The sequence below is a fragment of the Phyllostomus discolor genome, chromosome 4 (genome assembly GCF_004126475.2).
Source record: "Phyllostomus discolor isolate MPI-MPIP mPhyDis1 chromosome 4, mPhyDis1.pri.v3, whole genome shotgun sequence".
Classification (NCBI taxonomy): Eukaryota; Metazoa; Chordata; class Mammalia; order Chiroptera; family Phyllostomidae; genus Phyllostomus; species Phyllostomus discolor.
The window spans coordinates 4,006,303-4,024,409 of record NC_040906.2 but is presented as its reverse complement, the minus strand read 5'-3'; the positions used below and the strand labels follow the sequence as shown (position 1 = coordinate 4,024,409).

Genomic DNA, 18,107 nt, shown 5'->3' with positions numbered 1-18,107 from the left:
TCGACACCACGACCGCACCGGGGCGCCCCAAGGCCTCAGCCTTGGGAGCGGGTTAGAACCCGTCATTGCCAGTGAAAAGTCTTCTCCGAGGCTTTTTTTTTTTTTTTTTTTTAATTAGAAAACATCAGGGAGTGCCTCCTGAGCCTCCGAGGTCCTGCAGAGACAACAGAGGTCAATGATGAGCAGTAAAAGGGCTGACCCCAGGCCCCCGCCCTGCACTCGCAGCGTCCCCAGCCGCCTCCCTCCCGTCTGGCCCCAGCAGTGCTCCGACGGGCACAAGGGCGGCTGACACACGGCGATGCCCCAGGCCTGTGCTCCTTGGCGAGCCCACGGAGGACGCGTGGTTGGCATCCCACAGGCAGCCTGTGAAGGGATGTGACTGCAGGAGGGTGGCATCTGGCTCTGATCTGACTTTTGCGCTGAGACCTCTGCTTGCGGACCCCCCCCCCGCCCCCCGGGGCTTCCAGCTATGCACTGCAGGGGCCTGGTGTGTCCTTCTGCGAGGGCCAGCGTGCCCGCCGGGAGCCAGTCCGTTCTGGCTCTGAGCAGGGACCTGGCTTTCAGAGGCACCGGCTGAAGCCCAGGCTCTTAAAATCCTGTGGTTGCGTGTCATCCAGACTCGCAGAGGAGGCGTGGGGACGGTGCAGGGAAGCCCCTGCAACGGGCCTGTCTCAGGAGGGCCCTGCGGCTGCACCTCCTTTTTGAGAGTGGGGGCGTGTGTGGGGTTTGGGTTTTTATGGGGGGGGGGTTTAGTGTTATTTGTGATGGGAGACGTATCCCCTTCCTCTCTGGGCAGCAGCTGCGGTGAGACGGGCTCCCTGGGCGCTCACCCGCCTGTGTGTTCTCCCTCCCTCCCAGCACACGCTCACGGGACACAGCGGCAAGGTGCTCTCGGCCAAGTTCCTGCTGGACAACGCGCGCATCGTCTCCGGGAGTCACGACCGGACCCTCAAGCTCTGGGATCTGCGCAGCAAAGTCTGTGAGCGAGCCGGGCCCCTGTCCGTTTGCGCGGCGGGGCGTGACGGCCGGGCGCTGGCGTCTGTGTCGGGGCGCGGGTCCACGCCCGTGTTCCCAGGAGCACGGAGGCGCTGGCCGTTTCTCGTGCCCGAGGCTTCCTTAAATGAGTCGTCCGGTGACTCGGGCTCAGAGGGCAGCGAGGTGGTGAGGACCGCCGTGGGGCGGCTCTGCCTCACTGCTGACGCTTGGCTTTCTTTCAGGCATAAAGACGGTGTTCGCGGGCTCCAGCTGCAACGATATCGTCTGCACGGAGCAGTGCGTCATGAGTGGACATTTCGACAAGAAGATTCGTTTCTGGGACATCCGGTATAACGCCCGGCCAGGGGCCGGGCGGGGGGGCGGATGCGGACGTCCAGCCGTGGTAGAGCTGGGATGGTTTGAGTGGGTTGTGTTCCTAGAGTCCCCGGAGATGCAGAACTAAGCTTTAGTGCACGTTTGTTCTAACAGCTGGCTCTTCTCTACCGTGAAGTAGACAGTTGTGGACAAAGGTGAACAGCCAGGCAGGTGGGCTGGCGGGACACGCAGGTGTGCACCCGTGTGCCGAGCAGATAGGCGGGCACCTTTGTCCGGGGACGGTAGGGGATGCCGCAGGGCTCACCGTGAGGGGCGAGCAGCTTCACGTCGAAGAAGAGCCCCTGGCAGACGTGCCAGGCCAGAGGGGCAGGGCAGCCGGGTCTGGCTGGAGCAGCGCAAGTCGGGGTGTGGGCCAAACAGACTGACCCTGTGGGTTGGGACCCGGTGGCCACGGGCTTCATTCGTCATGTTATAAAAGACCTGACAGTATAAGCCAGTGGGTGTTCAGCAAAGGATCATCACTCCCCGGGAGGCTCCCGGGTGGCGTGAGTGGTGGTTTAGAGGGTGCGTAGGACAGCAGGGAAGTCAGGAGAGTTTTTGTGGATCTGACACACAAGCAGTGGAGGGAGTGGGGGGTCCGCTGGAGCGAGAATGCAGACAGGACTTGGTGACAAGTGGGTGTGGAGCGTGAGAAAGGGGACTAAAGCAAGAAAGAGTAAATGACAGGTTTAGGAAGAGGGTGCAGAGATTGTGTTCAGAGGACATTGGTCCGTAATTTGTAACGGACGCTTGGAAATACGAGGGCAGGATTTTCGAGAGAGGGTGGAGGTCCTCCGGGGGGGGCTGCGGAGGTGTCGGAGCAGGCTGGCCGGGCGGCCTTTCGGGAGCTGCCTGGTGAGGAGGGACCGGCCAGACAGGGAGGCCGGGGGGGCCCTGCCGGGGGGCCAGGGCTCAGGCCGCAGCAGGGTCAGGTGACAGGAGTCATGCACTGGGATGAGGCTGGACATCAGGACGTGGGTGGTGATCCGGCGGCGTGGGGGACAGCTGGGGCAGAAGCCCAGTGGCCGAGCAGTGGTGCGGAGTGGGGAGTGGGAAGCGCGGTGGCAGAAGAGGCTTTGGAAGGCCCGGCGTGAGGCTCGTGGCTTATTCATGACCGTCGGTCAGCTTTAAAGCTGAAGCGTGGAGTTTGGGAGTTAAACTGGACAGAGCCTCTGGGTCCACCCCCTAATTCGACAGGCGACAGTCCCGGGTCCTGAGGCGGTGGAGAGGCTTGCCTCCGGCTGCACACTGCCAACGCTGAGATGGACACTCCTGCCTGGTTATGGTTTGTGGTGGGAAACCGTGTCCCCGGAAGCTCACAACAAAAGGCACACAGAGGGCCCGGGCCTCCCGTGGTTGTCTGGGCAACGGGCCCTGCCCGGGACTGCTGTTCCCGGACCCGGGACCAGGAGAGGATCGGGAGAACAGAACAGAGGGAAGAAGGGGGACCTGCGGAGTGTGGTGACTCCGCCCCAGGGCCCCGGGTTCATGTCTGCCATCACCGAGGCCTCGGGGGTCCTGCGCTGGGCTTGTGTGGCAGGAAGCTGGAGAGAAGCCCCAGCTCTCCCCGTGTTTGGATGGAGCCTGGTCGGCGCCCGCTGTGGGCGGAAACCCAGGTTAGAGCCCTAGCGCTCAGAGTGGTGGCCGCGGACTCGGTTGGCGGGAGGACAGTAAAGGCAGGCAGCGAGGTCGTTTGTAAGGTCGGGGGCACACTCGAGGCCCTGGGAGAGTTCCGCCTCCTCATTGACATGCCCTCCCCCTCCTCTCTCCATGGCACGGCGTCCTGGTCACCACCGGGCGGTTCTGACGCCCCTGGGTGCGTTTCTCAGACTCCCCGTTTCTCTGCCAGATCGGAGACCGTGGTCCGAGAGCTGGAGCTGCTGGGGAGGATCACTGCCCTGGACCTGAACCCCGAGAGGACCGAGCTCCTGAGCTGCTCCCGCGACGACCTGCTGAAGATCATTGACCTCCGGGTAAATGCCGTGAGGCAGACGTTCAGGTGAGCGGGGACATGCCGGTCAGGGTGCATGCGGGGCGCCGGTGCTCCAAAGGCTGCGCGAAGACCAGGGGCCAGCCCTCCTCCCCGGCCCCGAGTGCAACCCTGAGGGTGGTGAGCCGTCTGTTGGGTGACCGCGCTCTCTGTCTGTTTCAGCGCGTCGGGGTTCAAGTGTGGCTCCGACTGGACGAGGGTCGTGTTCAGGTTAGTCTGGCTGCTCCTTCCACTTGTCTGTCCTACCCCCACCTTGGGTCGTTGCGTGACTCTGGAAAGGTGAGCCAGAGTCAGCGTCTCAGCCCGCGTGTCCCGGAGTGACCCTGTGAGTCCAGCCCCAGAGATCACCGTCAGTCGCTGTCTTCCCGGTGTTCCCGGTGTTGCTCTGTGATTGCACCAAAGCGGGGTGGCTGGCTCCTTGGCCCGCTGTATGCCCAGCAGGTCCGCCTGTGTCTGCATTTACAGGACTGAGAGGCTTTAGGGAGGGAGGGTGCGACAGTCCCGTGGGGCAGAGCTGGGTAGGCTCCCCAGAGAGGGACGGCTTCCCTCCCCCAGGTCTGCCTGCCTCCACGCACGGCGCTTCTCCCGCACCTCCCCCGCGGTCGGGCCAGCGCCAGGGAGAAGCTTCTCCAGGGCCAATGCTTCCTTCCTTCCTCCTTCCCTGCGTCACCGAGCCGTGTGACCAGGCAAGCCGTGCGCTGGAACAAGCCCCCTGCCACTTGGGGGTTGCCCTGGTCTCCCTGTGCTGTGTGTGAGTCAGAGAGAGAGTTAGGGACTGGGGGTCCCCAGAAGTGACGTGGTGGCCCCCATTCTTCATGGGGTGAGGCCAAGGTAACGGGTGTGAATGGCACATTCTCACTTCCGGGCGAGGACTGGTCCCGCGTGTGACTCATACACGAGGAACAAGCATTGTTCTCGCGAGGAGGTCCATGAGGGTGCGAGGTGGGGCGGGGTGGGCGGTTGACGCCGTGTCTCGTCTTCTGTCTTCTCCAGCCCTGACGGCGGTTACGTGGCGGCTGGCTCGGCCGAGGGCTCCCTCTACGCCTGGGGCGTGCTGTCCGGGAAGGTGGAGAAGGTGCTCTCCAAGCACCATGGGTAAGAGGTGGGCCCTGGGGGCCCCTCTGAGGTTGCGGGTGGGTCCCGTGACTCCGTCCCCGGGGCCTGGACTGTCGGCCCCACAAGAACAGGGCCCTCCGGAGCGGTGCTGGGAGCTGGGCCAGTCCCACGGCCGTGCAGGCGGCGGTGTGCCACTGGTCTGTTTGTCTTACCGAACCTTCCGGGCCGAGCAATCAGAACAGTGGCTGTTGGAGGAAAAGCTAGAGAAGCAAACATTCTCTTTTCTTCCCTGGGGCTGCTTTTTCCCTTAGTTCCATCCACTCAAGCCCGCCTGCTAGTCAGAGTGCTCGCTGGTTCCTCCGAACCACCCCTCCCTGAGCCCCGAGAGCAGGAGGGGTCTTCTGCCCCAGCCACTGTCCCCTCACTCAGCCCCCGCAGAGCTCTCCCCTGGGGGGGGGGGGGTGTGGGGCGCTGGGTGAGGCCTGACCCTCCCGTTCCCAAGCTGCAAGCACAGCGCCGGGCTCCTCCGCGTGCTCGGCTGGGTCTGAGTGCCCGTGACCCTCCCGTTCCCAAGCTGCAAGCGCAGCGCCGGGCTCCTCCGCGTGCTCGGCTGGGTCTGAGTGCCCGTGGGGCGGGCCGTGGGGAAGGCCTGCCCCCGAGTGCCAGGGCGCCCGGAGTCGTGTTCACGAGACCTCACCGATGCTCCCACCTCTCCCTTTGAAGCTCGTCCATCAATGCGGTGGCCTGGTCCCCCTCCGGCACCCACGTCGTCAGCGTGGACAAGGGGAGCAAAGCCGTGCTGTGGTCGGATTACTGACGGCCTCCGCGGGGGAGCGCAGCCTGCAGCTGGAGGGGCGCCCGGCCCAGCCCGGCAGGCGGTGTGCTGGGCGCAGCCCCGACCTCCAGAGAAGAGCGGGACCCGGGTGGCGCTGTGGCCTTCTCTCGGAGGGGACCCGTGGGGCCGGGGCTGACGTCTCTGGTGGCCCGGAGGGACGACGCCGCAGAGGCCCCGCCACGGCCTCGCCGAGCAGAGGAGGCTCGGGCCCGCCTCCGCTCCCTGGGAAACACTACTGGCTCCCATCGCCATACCTCAGCGGGGCGCCGGCCGCCCTGCGGGCAGTGCCAACGCGGCCCGCGCTGCTCGCCGGGCGTCTGCCTCCGCGCTCTCCCTCCCTCCTCCAGTCGGTTCCGGCCGAGGGCGCGTCCTGTCGCCTTGGGGTCGCCTTCCCACGAGCTTGCTTTAATCATGGGATTACCAGAAACCGCACAGGGTCACCCCTGTCCTCAGGGAGCCCCTGGGACTGCCCCGGCTCCCCAGGAGACAAGGGCCTGCGGTCCTCCCGCTTGTGTCTGTCACGCCGAAGCTCCCGCCCTGGTCTCCCCTGGTCGCGGCTGCGGTCTCCTCGGTCTCCTGATCTGCTCTGGGAGAGCAGCGGTCCTTGTGGGCTCCCGTCTGCCAGTCTAGTCCTTGGTCAAGACATAAGCCTCAGTTACGTTAAGAAGACGTTTCTTTTCTAGAGGAAGTGCAGAAGCCCTTTTTCTGGAGAAGTGGGGGTGCTGTGGGGGGAGGTGTCTTCCTGGACCCACCCGTCCCTTCCCAGAAGGTGCACGCCGCAGTCTGCGATGACAGCTGCCGGGGACCGGGGTGCGAGGGCCTAAGTGTAGCTCTGGAGCCAGGGGCTTGGGGTCGCCGCCGCCACCCCTCTGCGGCGCCCACGTGCGGAGCCCCTGGGTGCTGGAGCGCAGGGAGCCCGTTCTCAGAGGCGGGGCTTGGGTGGCGCCTCCCCAGTGCAGGAGCTGTGATCGAGGCCAGAGGACAACGGGCCTGTGGCTTTTTTTTTTTTTTTTTTTCCTGAAGCATTTTTCTTCCCCACTTTACCTGTGTAGGAAATTTTGGTTCCTTGAGTGAGAAACACCAACATTTTTTATCACTTTTTAATTTGCACTTTATTTGTTTCCTCCCATGCTTACTCTCTGGACAGCTGTGGGTGTGAGTGCCAGAGCCTGGCGAGGGGTGGGGGGCGCCTCCCCTCCCCCAGGGCGGGGCTGCCCCTCCCTCACGCCCCGCCCTGGTCCCCCCTTTTGTGTTAGCCGGTCAGGGAGCTCCAGTGGAAGGGAGTGGAAATCACAGGCCAGGGCACGTCTTTTATTTATTTAATTGTGTTGCCCAAAAGAACTTGATTGTAAATAAATAAGAAATCTGTTATATACTTTTCAAACTCCATGTCTGTTGGTGGTTTCTTTCTTTCTTTTTTTTTTTTTTTAACTCTCCTTTGTGCTCTGGGGGGGAAGCACTCTGATTTATTTCCTGGTATTTGTTCCTTTGTAAGTAATGGTAATACTGTCCTGGTGTCTTTCTTCCTCCTCGTGGTGTCACTGCCTGCAAACATCAGCGTGGCGGTCCCCTGTCACCAGCCTTAACTGCAGCAGGGAAGGGGCGTCCCCAGCACCTGGGCCCCTGGGCCTGCCCTGGAGACTGTCCACGGGCCTGACCGTGAGCCCAGCCTGTCTCCTCCTGGCCTCCCAGCCTCCGCTTTGCTGGGGGGGCGTCAGGTGCCTCCCCGAGAGGTGATTCATTCGTGGCAGCACAGACACCTGACAGAGCCTTATGCCGCTAACCAATGAGGATCTCCCCGGAAGCCCCATGACCACGCTGTGCTCGCTGAGGCGCTGGCCAGGCGTCTGTCCAGCCCAGCAGCGTGCATCCACACTCCGTCGGCATCTGAGGTCTCGGCGCTCCCCAGAAAGCCGAAGGGGCCTCCGCAAGTCACCTCCAAGGAAGGGGTCTCACCCGTGAAGGGGGCCTAAAGTCGGCGTTTCCTCAGCCTTCAGTTACCCCGTGTGCTTGGCCTTGGAGGAACCCTCCCTCTGCCTTTGACAGAGGGCATTTCCGCTTGAGGTCCATCCTCACTGGGACGCTTGTGAGGTCAGCGGCTGCCGAGCCTGAGCTGACGTGTGAACTCGCCACGGTGGAGCGTGACTTCGATGCGTGGTCCCCCCTCCTGCTGGGGGGGGATGCTGCCGGCTCCGCTGGGGCGTGGGGGTGGGCAAAGGGGTGTTTCAGTTTCCGGATGATTTCTGGGTGGCCACAGCGAGCACGCTCCCTCGGGAGTGTCGGCTCTGACGCAGACGTTAACCTGTCTCAGGAGGACACCCGTGGACAAGAGGTGGCGACTCACCAAATCAGAACAGCAGGCCTTCGGAGGAGGCGTGTGCTGGCTGGATCAGAGGCTCGAAGGAAAAGAACCAGCGTGAAAGGAGCAGTCGGATGCCTGCTGGGACTCGGAGTCAGGACGAGAAAACCCCCTGGGGAGGGTCGTGTGACCCGGGGTGGGTTTCAGATGAGGATCCCCAAGTGGCACCCTGACACGCACAGGCCTTCGGAGACGTTAAGCAGACGCTGTCTGTTAGTATTGAGTCAGGAGTCGAGGCGGAAGTCACAGTTACAGAGGCTTAAATCAACCTTTTTAATAAACTGACTTTCAGTTTAAAAAATAAACATCTCAGAAGTTCAGAATTTAAAAGCATCATTTTAGTTAACTTACATTTCCTAGGTCAGTTCCTAAAAATGATGTCCTAGATCGAGTTCGATGCCTTCTGCTTCAGGCACAGCCACACTCACCAGCCTTTACCCTGCGAGTCACGTGGAGCCCCTCTGGCCTTCCACATTGTGGCGCCTGGGACGTTTTGTGCGGGCACAGGAAAAGGAGGGGTGGGGCTGGCCCAGGGTGGGTGGGTGGGTGAGGGGCGTGTGCCAAGGTGTGCAGAGCTGCCTGCGTGTCTTCACAAGGTGATCCGGGGAAGCTAGACCTTTGGAACTGGGGACTTGGGACTCCACACCTTGCGGGGCAGCAGGAGAGAAGCTACCCCGCCCAGGGGTGTGCTGGCTGCAGAAAGCAAGCATCGCAAATTCTGTAAGGTCTGAGTTGTACGCCACTGTCCAGCTGCGGGAAAGCCCCAGCTCAGCATGAAGCTGTCCCTGAGTCCTGTGGGTGATGGGACGGGCATCCTCAGACCTGCCTGACTGCCTGCCTGCCTACCTGCCTACCTGCCACCAGACACACAGCGGAGCCCCAGCTCGTCAAAACAACGAACCTCAGAAGTCTTGAATAAAGTGAAACACGTGTTTGTGTAGATTCTGCGAGAGTACATAGGCTATGTGGTACATGCCAGCAAAAGATCGAACTCTGAGCCAGAAAATGATCCTTACCTGCCTCGCCTCTGCGACATTTGCTTCTCTTACCTCAGGAGCTCTGGCCTCCGCAGCTCCGGTTTCCAGCTGCGCCTCCAAACCCCTCCCGTCTTCATTCCAGATCCTTCCCGTCCTCTGCGCACTCCAGCCACACTGCACTCCTCAAACACCTGCTCGCTGTAGTGAGTGCTTGCGGCCCGGGACTATGCTGCCCAGGACTACGCTGCCCTGTGACCCAAGCCCCCGGGCCACACACCGGAACGTCCCCCCCCGGGCGGGTCAGGAGCCTAAGGAGGCAGCAAACACATGCAGTGAGCCCCAACACCCCTACCTGCCACTCAGCAACCTCACCAGAGTGTTTTATAGCACACTGCAGGCATGCCAATTTTTTAAAAATTTTTGTATTGAATTTATTGGCTGACATTGGTTAACAAAATTATATAGGTCTCAGGCATGTGATTTCCCCATAAAGCAGCATGCGTCCCAAACTGCTAAGGACACCAGGCCATAATTACACCTCGTGGGATTACCGGTAACTCGGTGCTATTCACTGTCCAGTGGCATTCGCATTGCCGATGGTTTTGTCAGTGTGTTATGACTGGCTTGTTGGGGTTGGGGTCCAGGTAGCTGTTGCTGCAGAACAAACTCCCTGAAAATGCAGGGGCTTCAAACAACCATTCTCACGAGTTTGAGTGGGCGGGGCTGGCTGGGTGCCCTGAACACTGGAGGGTGGCCTCACATCTGTCTGTCCCTGTGCAGTCAGCTAGCGGAACACAGGTGATGCTGCCAGAAAGCAAGTGTCACTGTGCAAGCCCTCGTCACTCTGCGTGGGTCGCCTTTGTCCCATCCATTGGCTGGAGCAGACGCCACAGGCGCCAGCCGAGTGGGGGCGGGGCCAGGAACCCCGGCAGCGGGCTCAGCAACTGCACACACAAAGGCTCACACTCTGTTCTCCCTCTCTGAAGTCTCTCATTCTGGAGCAGCATCTCTTGCCGAATGTCTGTAACGTCCACACGAGGCTGGTTGCCTTTCCTCATGTAAGTAGGGAGCTTGCGTCCCATGTGGTAGTGCTAGCCCTGCACGTTGCTGCGGGGCTGCTCTGACCCCGTGTGTGGAGCAGAGAGTGCGGGGGGGCGGGGGGGCGGCACTTAGGCTTCGATTTTCAGCGAGGTGGATTTAGGAGACAGTGGGTAGGGTTGCCTGTGCACCAGGCCGGTGAGAAGACGAGCTGTGGACACACCTGCTGCTCCCTGGGGCACGTGCCCAGGTGTTCTAAGGGGCATCTCGGAGTCTCCAGGGCAAGTACATCCTTGACACCCGCCATGTACAGGGCACTCAGAGGTTTTGCTTAGTAGAAACTGAATTGGCAAAAGCAAACCAAACAGCCCCAGGGTAGTGAGTCATAACTGGCCGAAAGGGAGAGTGAGGAAAAGGGACAGTCAAAAAGGTAGGAAGAGACTTCCGGCCAAGACGGAGGCATAGGTAGACACACTGTGCCTCCTTGCACAACTAACACAGGGACAGCAATTTAGAAACAGAATAACAACCAGAACTGACAGAAAATTGAACTATATGGAAGTCGGACACCCAAGGAGTTAAAATAGATCCGTTCATCCGGACCGGTAGGAGGGGCGGAGTTGGGCAGCCGGGTGCGGGTCTCCTCACGGAGAACTGAGGGCCTCGGGACCTGGGCGTGTAAGGCATCCAGGGCACGCAAGACTGCAGTGGGTGGACCCTGGGCACACAAGACCACAGCTGGCAGACCTGGGCCGAGGGGTGGCAACCGGCAGCCCCAGCGAGATGGTGATTGTGAAGCAAGGCACTGTGTGCAACCCAGGGTCCCAGCGCCAGGAAATTTAGAGCCCTGGGGCTCTGATTGGAAACACCTGTGGGGGTGAGGCGCAGGGAGAGACTCCCAGCCTCACAGGAGAGGTCCTTGGAGGGTCCCACGGGGTGCACACGCCCACCCACACGGAATCGGCACCAGAGGGGCCCAGTTTGCTCGGGGGAAGTGGCAGAAGGGAATGAGGTCCAACAGAGAGTGAAGCAAGCGCCATTGTTCCCTCTCCGACCCCGCCCCCACATACGTCACAACCCAGTGACTGGGGTGCCTGGCCCTGGTGAACGCCTAAGGCTCCGCCCCTCCTACGTCACAGGTGCGACCAGACCAAAGGAAAAAAAAGAGAGAGAGAGATGGCTCAAACGAAAAATGAAAGCCCCAGAATCAGTACTTTTAAGCAACTGAGAGATAGCCAACCTATCAGATGCACAGTTCAAAGCACTGGTGATCAGGATGCTCACAGAATTGGTTGATTTTGGTCGCAGATTAGATGAACAAATGCAGGCTACAATAAGTGAAATGAAGGAAAATGCACAGGGAACCAATAGTGATGGAATGAAAGCTGAGTTTCAAATCAATGGAGTGGACCAGAAGGAAGAAAGAAATGACCAACAGAAAAGAATGGAGAAATAAGAATTCAAAAAAATGAGGAGAAGCTTAGGAACCTCCAGGACATCTTTAAATGATCCAACATCCGAATTATAGGGGTATCAGAAGGAGAAGAGGAAGAGCAACCAATGGAAAATTTATTTGAACAAATAATAAAGGAGAAATCCCCCAATCTGGAAAAGGAAATAGACTTCCAGGAAGTCCAGGAAGCTCAGAGAGTCCCAAAGAAGTTGGACCCAAGAAGGAACACACCAAGGCACATCCTAATTACATTAGCCAAGGTAAAATTGAAGGAGAGAATCCTCAAAGCAGCAAGAGATAAGGGGACAGTCACCTACAAAGGAGTTCCCATCAGACTGTCAGCTGATTCCTCAAAAGAGACCTTGCAGGCAAGAAGGGGCTGGAAAGAAGTATTCCAAGTCATGAAAGGCAAGGACCTACATCCCAGATTGCTCTATCCAGCAAAGCTTTCATTTAGAATGGAAGGGCAGATAAAGCACTTCTCAGATAAGGTCTAGTTAAAGAAGCTCATCATCACCAAGCCCTTATCATATGAAATGTTAAAGGGACTTATCCAAGAAAAAGAAGATAAAAAATAGGAACAGTAAAAGGACAGCAAACTCACAATTATGAACAACCACATCTAAAACAAAAACAAACTAAGCAAACAACTAGTACAGGAACAGAACCACAGAAATGGAGATCACATGGAGGTTAGCAACAGGGGAGTGGGAGGAGGAGAGAGGGGGAAAAGGTACGGAGAATAAGCAGCCTAGATGGTAGATAGAAAATAGACAGGAGGAGGACAAGAATAGTATGGGAAATGTAGAAGCTAAAGAACTTATGACACATGGACATGAACTAAAGCGGGGGAATATGGGTGGGAGAGGGTATGCAGGGTGGAGGGGAATGAAGGGGACAGTTAATGGGACAACTGTAATAGCATAATCAATAAAATATATTTTTAAAAAGATTGTTTAAAAGGAAGAAGCTGCACAGAAAGGGTAAATAACTGTTTTGTGGAAATTTTTTTCTGTACATGTATATGTATGTACTGGGTCACAATGTAAAAAATGCATTTTTAAGTGCATTGAGTTGGAAATCACATAACCACTTTATGTTTTTTATTTTTTAAAAAAGATTTATTTATTTTAGAGAGGGGAAGGAAGAGAGAAAGAGAGGGAGAGGAACATCAATGTGTGGTTGCCTCTCACATGCCCCCTGTTGGGGCCTGCAACCCAGGCATGTGCCCTGACTGGGAATTGAACCGGCACCCCCTTGATTCACAGGCTGGTGCTCAATTCGCTGAGCCACACCAGCCAGGGCTCACATAACCACTTTAAAGCAAGAATTCAGTGGCATTTCGTGCACTCACAGCATTGTACAACCACTGCCCCTATTTGGTGCCAATAAAAAAGGGTATTTTTTAACTGGATTATTGTCTGTTTTTTCCTAACTTTTTTGATCTGTAGCAATTCGTTGATCTGAAGAAAAGCATGGGGCCTTGTCTCAGCTCGGGCTGCCGTGACAAAGTGTCACTGGCTGAGTTGTTATAACAACAGGGAGTTATTTCTCATATTTCTGGAGGCCGGAAGTCTGAGATCAAGGTGTCTGCAACGTGGGTTGAGACCTTGGGCTGGTAGGTACTGCCACTGCACCGTGTGTTCATGTGACTTCTTTGCGCGTGGGGGGAGTGGAAAGAAGGAGTCTCCCCATAAGGACACTAATCCTATTAGACCAGGGCCCCACCCTCATGACCTCATTCTACCCTATTCACCTCCCAAAGGCTCCCAACTCCAAATCCCCTAACCCCAGGGGTTAGGGCTTGCCCCCTCAAATTTTGGAGGGGCTACACCTTCAGTCTGTAGAGGCCTCTCCTACAAATGACATCTACCTTATTTTGCAAACTTTTGATGTAAGCAATGCAATTTGTGATCGAGTCCAATTCCTGTGCCGCAGCAGCTTCGTTGCCATGGAAACCCCTCCAGTGGGCACGTGGCCTGGCCGGCAGGTGAAGAAGCACCTTGGGGAGGACCAGGGGGAGTCTTGATCAGGACCCTCTGCCTGCACTCTGCACGGCACTTCATCTTTTCTCCCCGGCCCTGCAGGCGAAGGAAAGGAGATGGCAGTGAGGCCCAGCTCCTTCGTGTGGGTCTCGGTGGACTCATCAGTGACCCTCGGGTCCCAGGACTGCAGTCTGGGGCTGCAGTTTGACCAACCTGCCCCTGTTGCATGGAAACCTGGACCATTACGTGCCGTTTCCAGCACGATGCCCCGAGATGGGCATTTGAAAACCCGTCTTGGGGTAGGACCCCACGGTGCTGAGAGGGTGTCAGTGCCTGCCAGGAATGAGTGCCTGTGTTCTAATTATGAGGGTCACGTGTGGAAGAGATGAGATTAACTTGGAGCATCAGAGGGAAGCAGGACATTGGTTCCATTCTAACAGAATTTTCTTACACTTCGTCCTGTTTCACAGAAAGATGACTGATTTCACCATCCCTGGAAGCATTCAACAGCTTCCCGTGGCTATTGCAGAAGAGATCAAAGCAGGGGGTGGGGTGTGGCCTAAGGGTCTCTGCCCACCTTGAGAATCCACGGGGTTCCATGGGCGATTTCAGTATAAGCCGGCCCAACCCATAACAGCCCTCGATCCTCCAGGTCAGCTGACGAAGAGGTGCCTGTTGGCGTTAAGGTGGCTTTTAAAAGCTCCCGTTCCCTGGCACTCTTCCTGAATACAGTCGCCTCCGACTTCTCAAGCGCTCTCTGCTCCCGGCCACCAAGATGCCGGGGAACAAATTTCCCTTCTGCCACTGTTGGCCAGCAGAGTGCACCAGTGCGCCTCAGGCCTGTGCCCTGGTGAACCCCTGAGCCGACCGCCTTACCCCAAAGCCCGAAGCCGCTTAGTTGAGCGTCCCCTGGAGCGGGGGCTGGGTCGGGCATCAGGGGAGGACACCCACGGCAAGTTGGCTCCGTCTCACGGGATGCCGACCACAGAGAAACAGACTTGGAGAATTCGGAGACCAGTGCATTTCCAAAAGAATTGTAGGAGAAGGTCGGCAGCTTTTTTATGTGGCCAAGTGAGGACGTGTCCTAAGCTACTGTCTACGATCATCTCTATTTTCTGAAAGGAAGGACATTTCGTCCTTCTGCGTCACAGCCGCATCCTGAAATACTCGAGGGTCACGTGTCACAGTCTCCATACTTTCCAATGGTTCCAAAGGGAAAAAGCGATGGAGGCCCATGACCTCGGGCAGCAAGGGGTTCATCGTCGAGTCTCAGCGTGGAATGTGGGTGTTAGCTGTGCCGTTCCAATTTCTGTTCTAAACAACCACTGTTCTAACGTGCACAGTGCGTTCAAGAGAGTGTTAGACTAATGACGGGCAACTCAGAGTGTCCCCGGAGTTCGGGGAGTCGGCGGAGGGGTTGACTGAACCGGGGGCCGAGGAAGTCTTGGGGGTGATGGACGTGTTCTCTGTCTTCCTCACGGTGGCGCGTAAACTCATCAGACCACGCTGGAAAGGAGTGCATTTGGTTGTACGTCAAGTGCACCTCAGTAGAGGCAGAGAGAGAGGGACAGGACATTCGACACCAAACGTGTTTGGTTCTGCTGAGAACACGCACAGTTACTGCCTGGTTTTTCTCATTCCCCCGGAGCGGAGACCAGGGCTTGGGAGTGACTGCCCGGAACCACGTTTCCAAAAAACCAGTGTTAGCTCCTTGCTGTGCGTCTTTGCTGATGGTACATGCAATGGGTATGAGCACGTGCATACACGTGCGTGCGCACATATAAACATACATGTGTGTGCATACGTACACATGTAGACTGTGTTTGCGAAATCCGATCACACGGCACATTTCATCCTATGACCTTGGCTCAGTCACAATCTCTGTTTTCCCCTTCCAGATACCTCCATCTTACCTGTCAGGTAGATTATATTCAGGTTTTCCCAGTGGACCCAAACGTCTTCTACAGCCTGTGGGTGCATTTGGGTGGGTCCCGCCTGGGACCGAGCGCTGCATCTGCTGCTGAGTCCCCTGAGCGTCTTTCAGTCCAGGCCGCCGCTTTTCTGGGACGTGGACTCATTACGCAAGACACCGGCTCCTCCCTGGACCCGCCTGGGAGCTCTCTCTCATTGCCGTTCAGCTTGCTCCTCTGCTCTTTGCGTTTCCCGTACACTAGAATCATGTCTGAACCCCGATGGAGCCGGTTACCCCCCTGGGGACGCCTCCCAACCGGCTGGCAGCGCGGACTGTGGGCACGCCTGGCTCTCCACTGTGCTGCCGGGCTTGCCCCCATGACGAGCCCAGGGTCCATGCGGCACCCCCTTGGTTCTACAGGGACAACCACTTTCCCATCACATCTACTGGTTCTGACACCAGCGAATAACTGTTGTCTGAGTCAGTAACTTCATCAGTGTTTTCGAATGCTGGTTTTGGTGTTATTCGGGTGTGGTGAGGCTGACAGGCCAGGAGGCAGGCGCCATGTTACAGTTCCCCAGGAGAGGGGCAGGCCACGCCACGCAGGGTCACCTGAAGAAGCACCAGGGTAGGTCGGGGGGCAGCGGGGTAGAGGGGGAAACGTGGGCAAGAGTCTTTCTGTGGTTCCCAGAAAAGCACTGGCAAGGCAGGGTAAGCAGGCTCAAGACGGGCAGGTTGAGTGTCTTGAGAGGCCCTGGGGGGCATGGGCTGTCTCCAGCGGTCTGCACCCCGCCCCGGGCCTGGATGGTGAGGGCAGGGCCACGGCGGCTCCCAGAGTGGGAGACAAGGAGAGGCTGAGGTGTGTGGGCTGTGGGTCAGATGGTTTGCATTTACCCCAGGGCAGCAAGGCCCCAGAGAGCAAAGCATCAGAAACACAGGCAATAAAAAGGTATTGTGCATACCTTCCCTTGCTCAAATGATGTTTTGCTGATTTTTTAAAAAAAGATTTTATTTATTTATTTTTAGAGAGGGAAGGGAGGGAGATAGAGAGAGAGAAAGAGAGAGAGAGAGAGAAACATCAATGTGCAGTTGCTGGGGGTTATGGCCTGCAACCCAGGCATGTACCCTGGCTGGGAATCGAACCTGGGACACTTTGGTTCCCAGCCCGCACTCAATCCACTGAGCTATGCCAGCCAGGGCTATGTTTTGCTGATTTTATCATTTGTTTTACATTTATTAGCTGGCATTACTTTATTTTTAAAAGTTTTCTCCCTTAGAAATTTTTAAAAATATTTTATTTATTTATTTGTAGAGAGGGAAGGGAGGGGGAGAGAGAGAGAGAGAGAGAGAGAGAGAGAGAGAGAGAGAGGGAGAAACATCAATGTGTGGTTGCTGGGGGCCAGGGCCTGCAACCCAGGCGTGTGCCCTGACTGGGAATCGAACCTGCGACACTTTGGTTCGCAGCCCGCACTCCATCCACTGAGCTATACCAGCCAGGGGCCTCCCTTTAGAAATTTTTTAAAAATCCCCCCCCCTTTAGCTCTTGCCAGCTATTACACGATTGCAATCCAGTGGCTCACTGATTCACTCCGAGTATCCGGAGGCCCCTGTTCCAGATGCCGGCGATGGGACGCGGTAAGAACATGCAAAAGCCGCCAAGTGTCAGAGACGTACATTCCCGGCGACGGTGCAGTGCAGGGACGGACAAGGAACAAGATTAAAAAGTGAATTCTCTTGTGTGTTAGATGATGACAAGTGCTACGGGGTGGGGGGGGGGGGTGGGAATGACGCAGAGACGGAGGATGAACGCGTCGGGGGAGGGGGCATAGGGCGACGTGGCCGTCCAGACCCAGAGGGATGAAGGGAGCCAGCTGAGCAGCTGGCTGCGGGAAGAGTGTCCCCGGAGGGGACACAGGGAGTGTGCGGGCCCTGTGGCAGGTCTGGAGAAAAGCAAAGGGGCCCGAGGACGGGGCTAAGCGGGCGAGGTGGTGAGACGCAGGGCCGCAGGCGGCGGGGCAGCCAGGTCACGCAGGGCCCTGCAGGCTTCATCCAGGCTCAGCGGGGGGGAAGCCACTGGCGTGTTCTGACCATGCTGACACCCCAAACCGGCTTCTGCTGAGACTTGCTTCCTCCCCAGACACCAGGTCCAGCCCAACGTGTGGGTCAGTGGCCACAGCGTGCCCTCCAGGTGCTCCCTGGGTGTTCGTGGGAGCCGCTGTTGCTCTGGGCACTGCGATCGGAAGGTGAGGGAAACACAGCAGTGTGGGTGCCCGGCCTTGTACAACCCAGAGTCAGGTGCTGAAGAGAGACATGGAGTCGCCGTCCACGCAGGTGCCCAGGGCGCGGGGCTGGAGGGTGGCGAAGGCCCCGCCTCGGAAGGGCCTGCTGGGCTGGAGCCACAAGGGGGGCACAGTCAGTGAGGCGAGGAGACGGGAGGACTGTTCGGGCGCAGACAGCTTGGGGACGGGGTGCAGGGCCATGCAGGGTCGTGCAGAGGGGTGGGGAGAGTTTTAAAGAGGTGCCTGTGTCCCAGGGCCATGGGGTGTGGTGAGCAGCATGGTGCAGAGCGGGGCCTGGGAGGGCCTGGCAGTGCAGATGGACAGATGGCGCCGTCAGACCCGCGGGAGGCCTCTGGTCCGGGAGAGCAGGGCGGCTGCCGTGGACCCGCGGGGAGGCGCTGGGCCCAGAGAGCGGGGACAGATTCCAGACAATGGGGACACGGACAGGACTCGTGACCCCACCAAGAGGACGATGGGCTGGAGAGGAGGGGCCTGCCTGGTTTGGCTCACCTGGCACGAGGGGCTCCTGTTGAGGTTGATGTATCTCCTTGACCTTTTCTGCATATCCCTGCGTGAGCCGCCTGCTGGGGTTAATCGGGTGTTTTGAGGACTCAGAAATCCCTGTCCTTCGAAGCGATGATCAGTCTATTTCCAGAACCCAAAGAGGGTTAGGCTAGAAAGTAGCTTTCCTTGAGCCACTGTCCCTCCCCCCATGCCCTCCCCAGTCCAGCGGGGTGGCTCCCCGCTCCGAGCCCTCCCACCCCGGAAGGAGGCCCTGGCCTGATGCCTGGCACTGCTGAAGTGACACGTCCTCCCGTCTGGACACTAATCCAATGTCCACTCTGCTCCTTAGAGGGGATTTGGCTCTGAGGC

The 18,107-nt window shown here is 58.0% G+C and overlaps 1 protein-coding gene and 1 non-coding gene across 4 annotated transcripts in view; both read left to right on the top strand.

Moving 5' to 3' along the window:
- The window catches only part of ATG16L1 (autophagy related 16 like 1), a 35,023-nt gene extending 28,403 nt beyond the window's left edge, over positions 1-6,620 (top strand). For all 3 annotated transcript variants that reach the window (XM_028509505.2, XM_028509504.2, XM_028509503.2), the window contains 6 exons: positions 859-979; positions 1,218-1,323; positions 3,200-3,349; positions 3,503-3,550; positions 4,334-4,435; positions 5,120-6,620. In XM_028509505.2, coding sequence (XP_028365306.1) covers positions 859-979; positions 1,218-1,323; positions 3,200-3,349; positions 3,503-3,550; positions 4,334-4,435; positions 5,120-5,213 — 621 coding nt within the window. In that variant the 3' untranslated portion in view covers positions 5,214-6,620. The remainder of the gene's footprint in view (positions 1-858; positions 980-1,217; positions 1,324-3,199; positions 3,350-3,502; positions 3,551-4,333; positions 4,436-5,119) is intronic.
- LOC114495871 lies at positions 171-427 on the top strand. The gene has a single exon (XR_003684534.1).
- Positions 6,621-18,107: the final 11,487 nt, after the last annotated feature.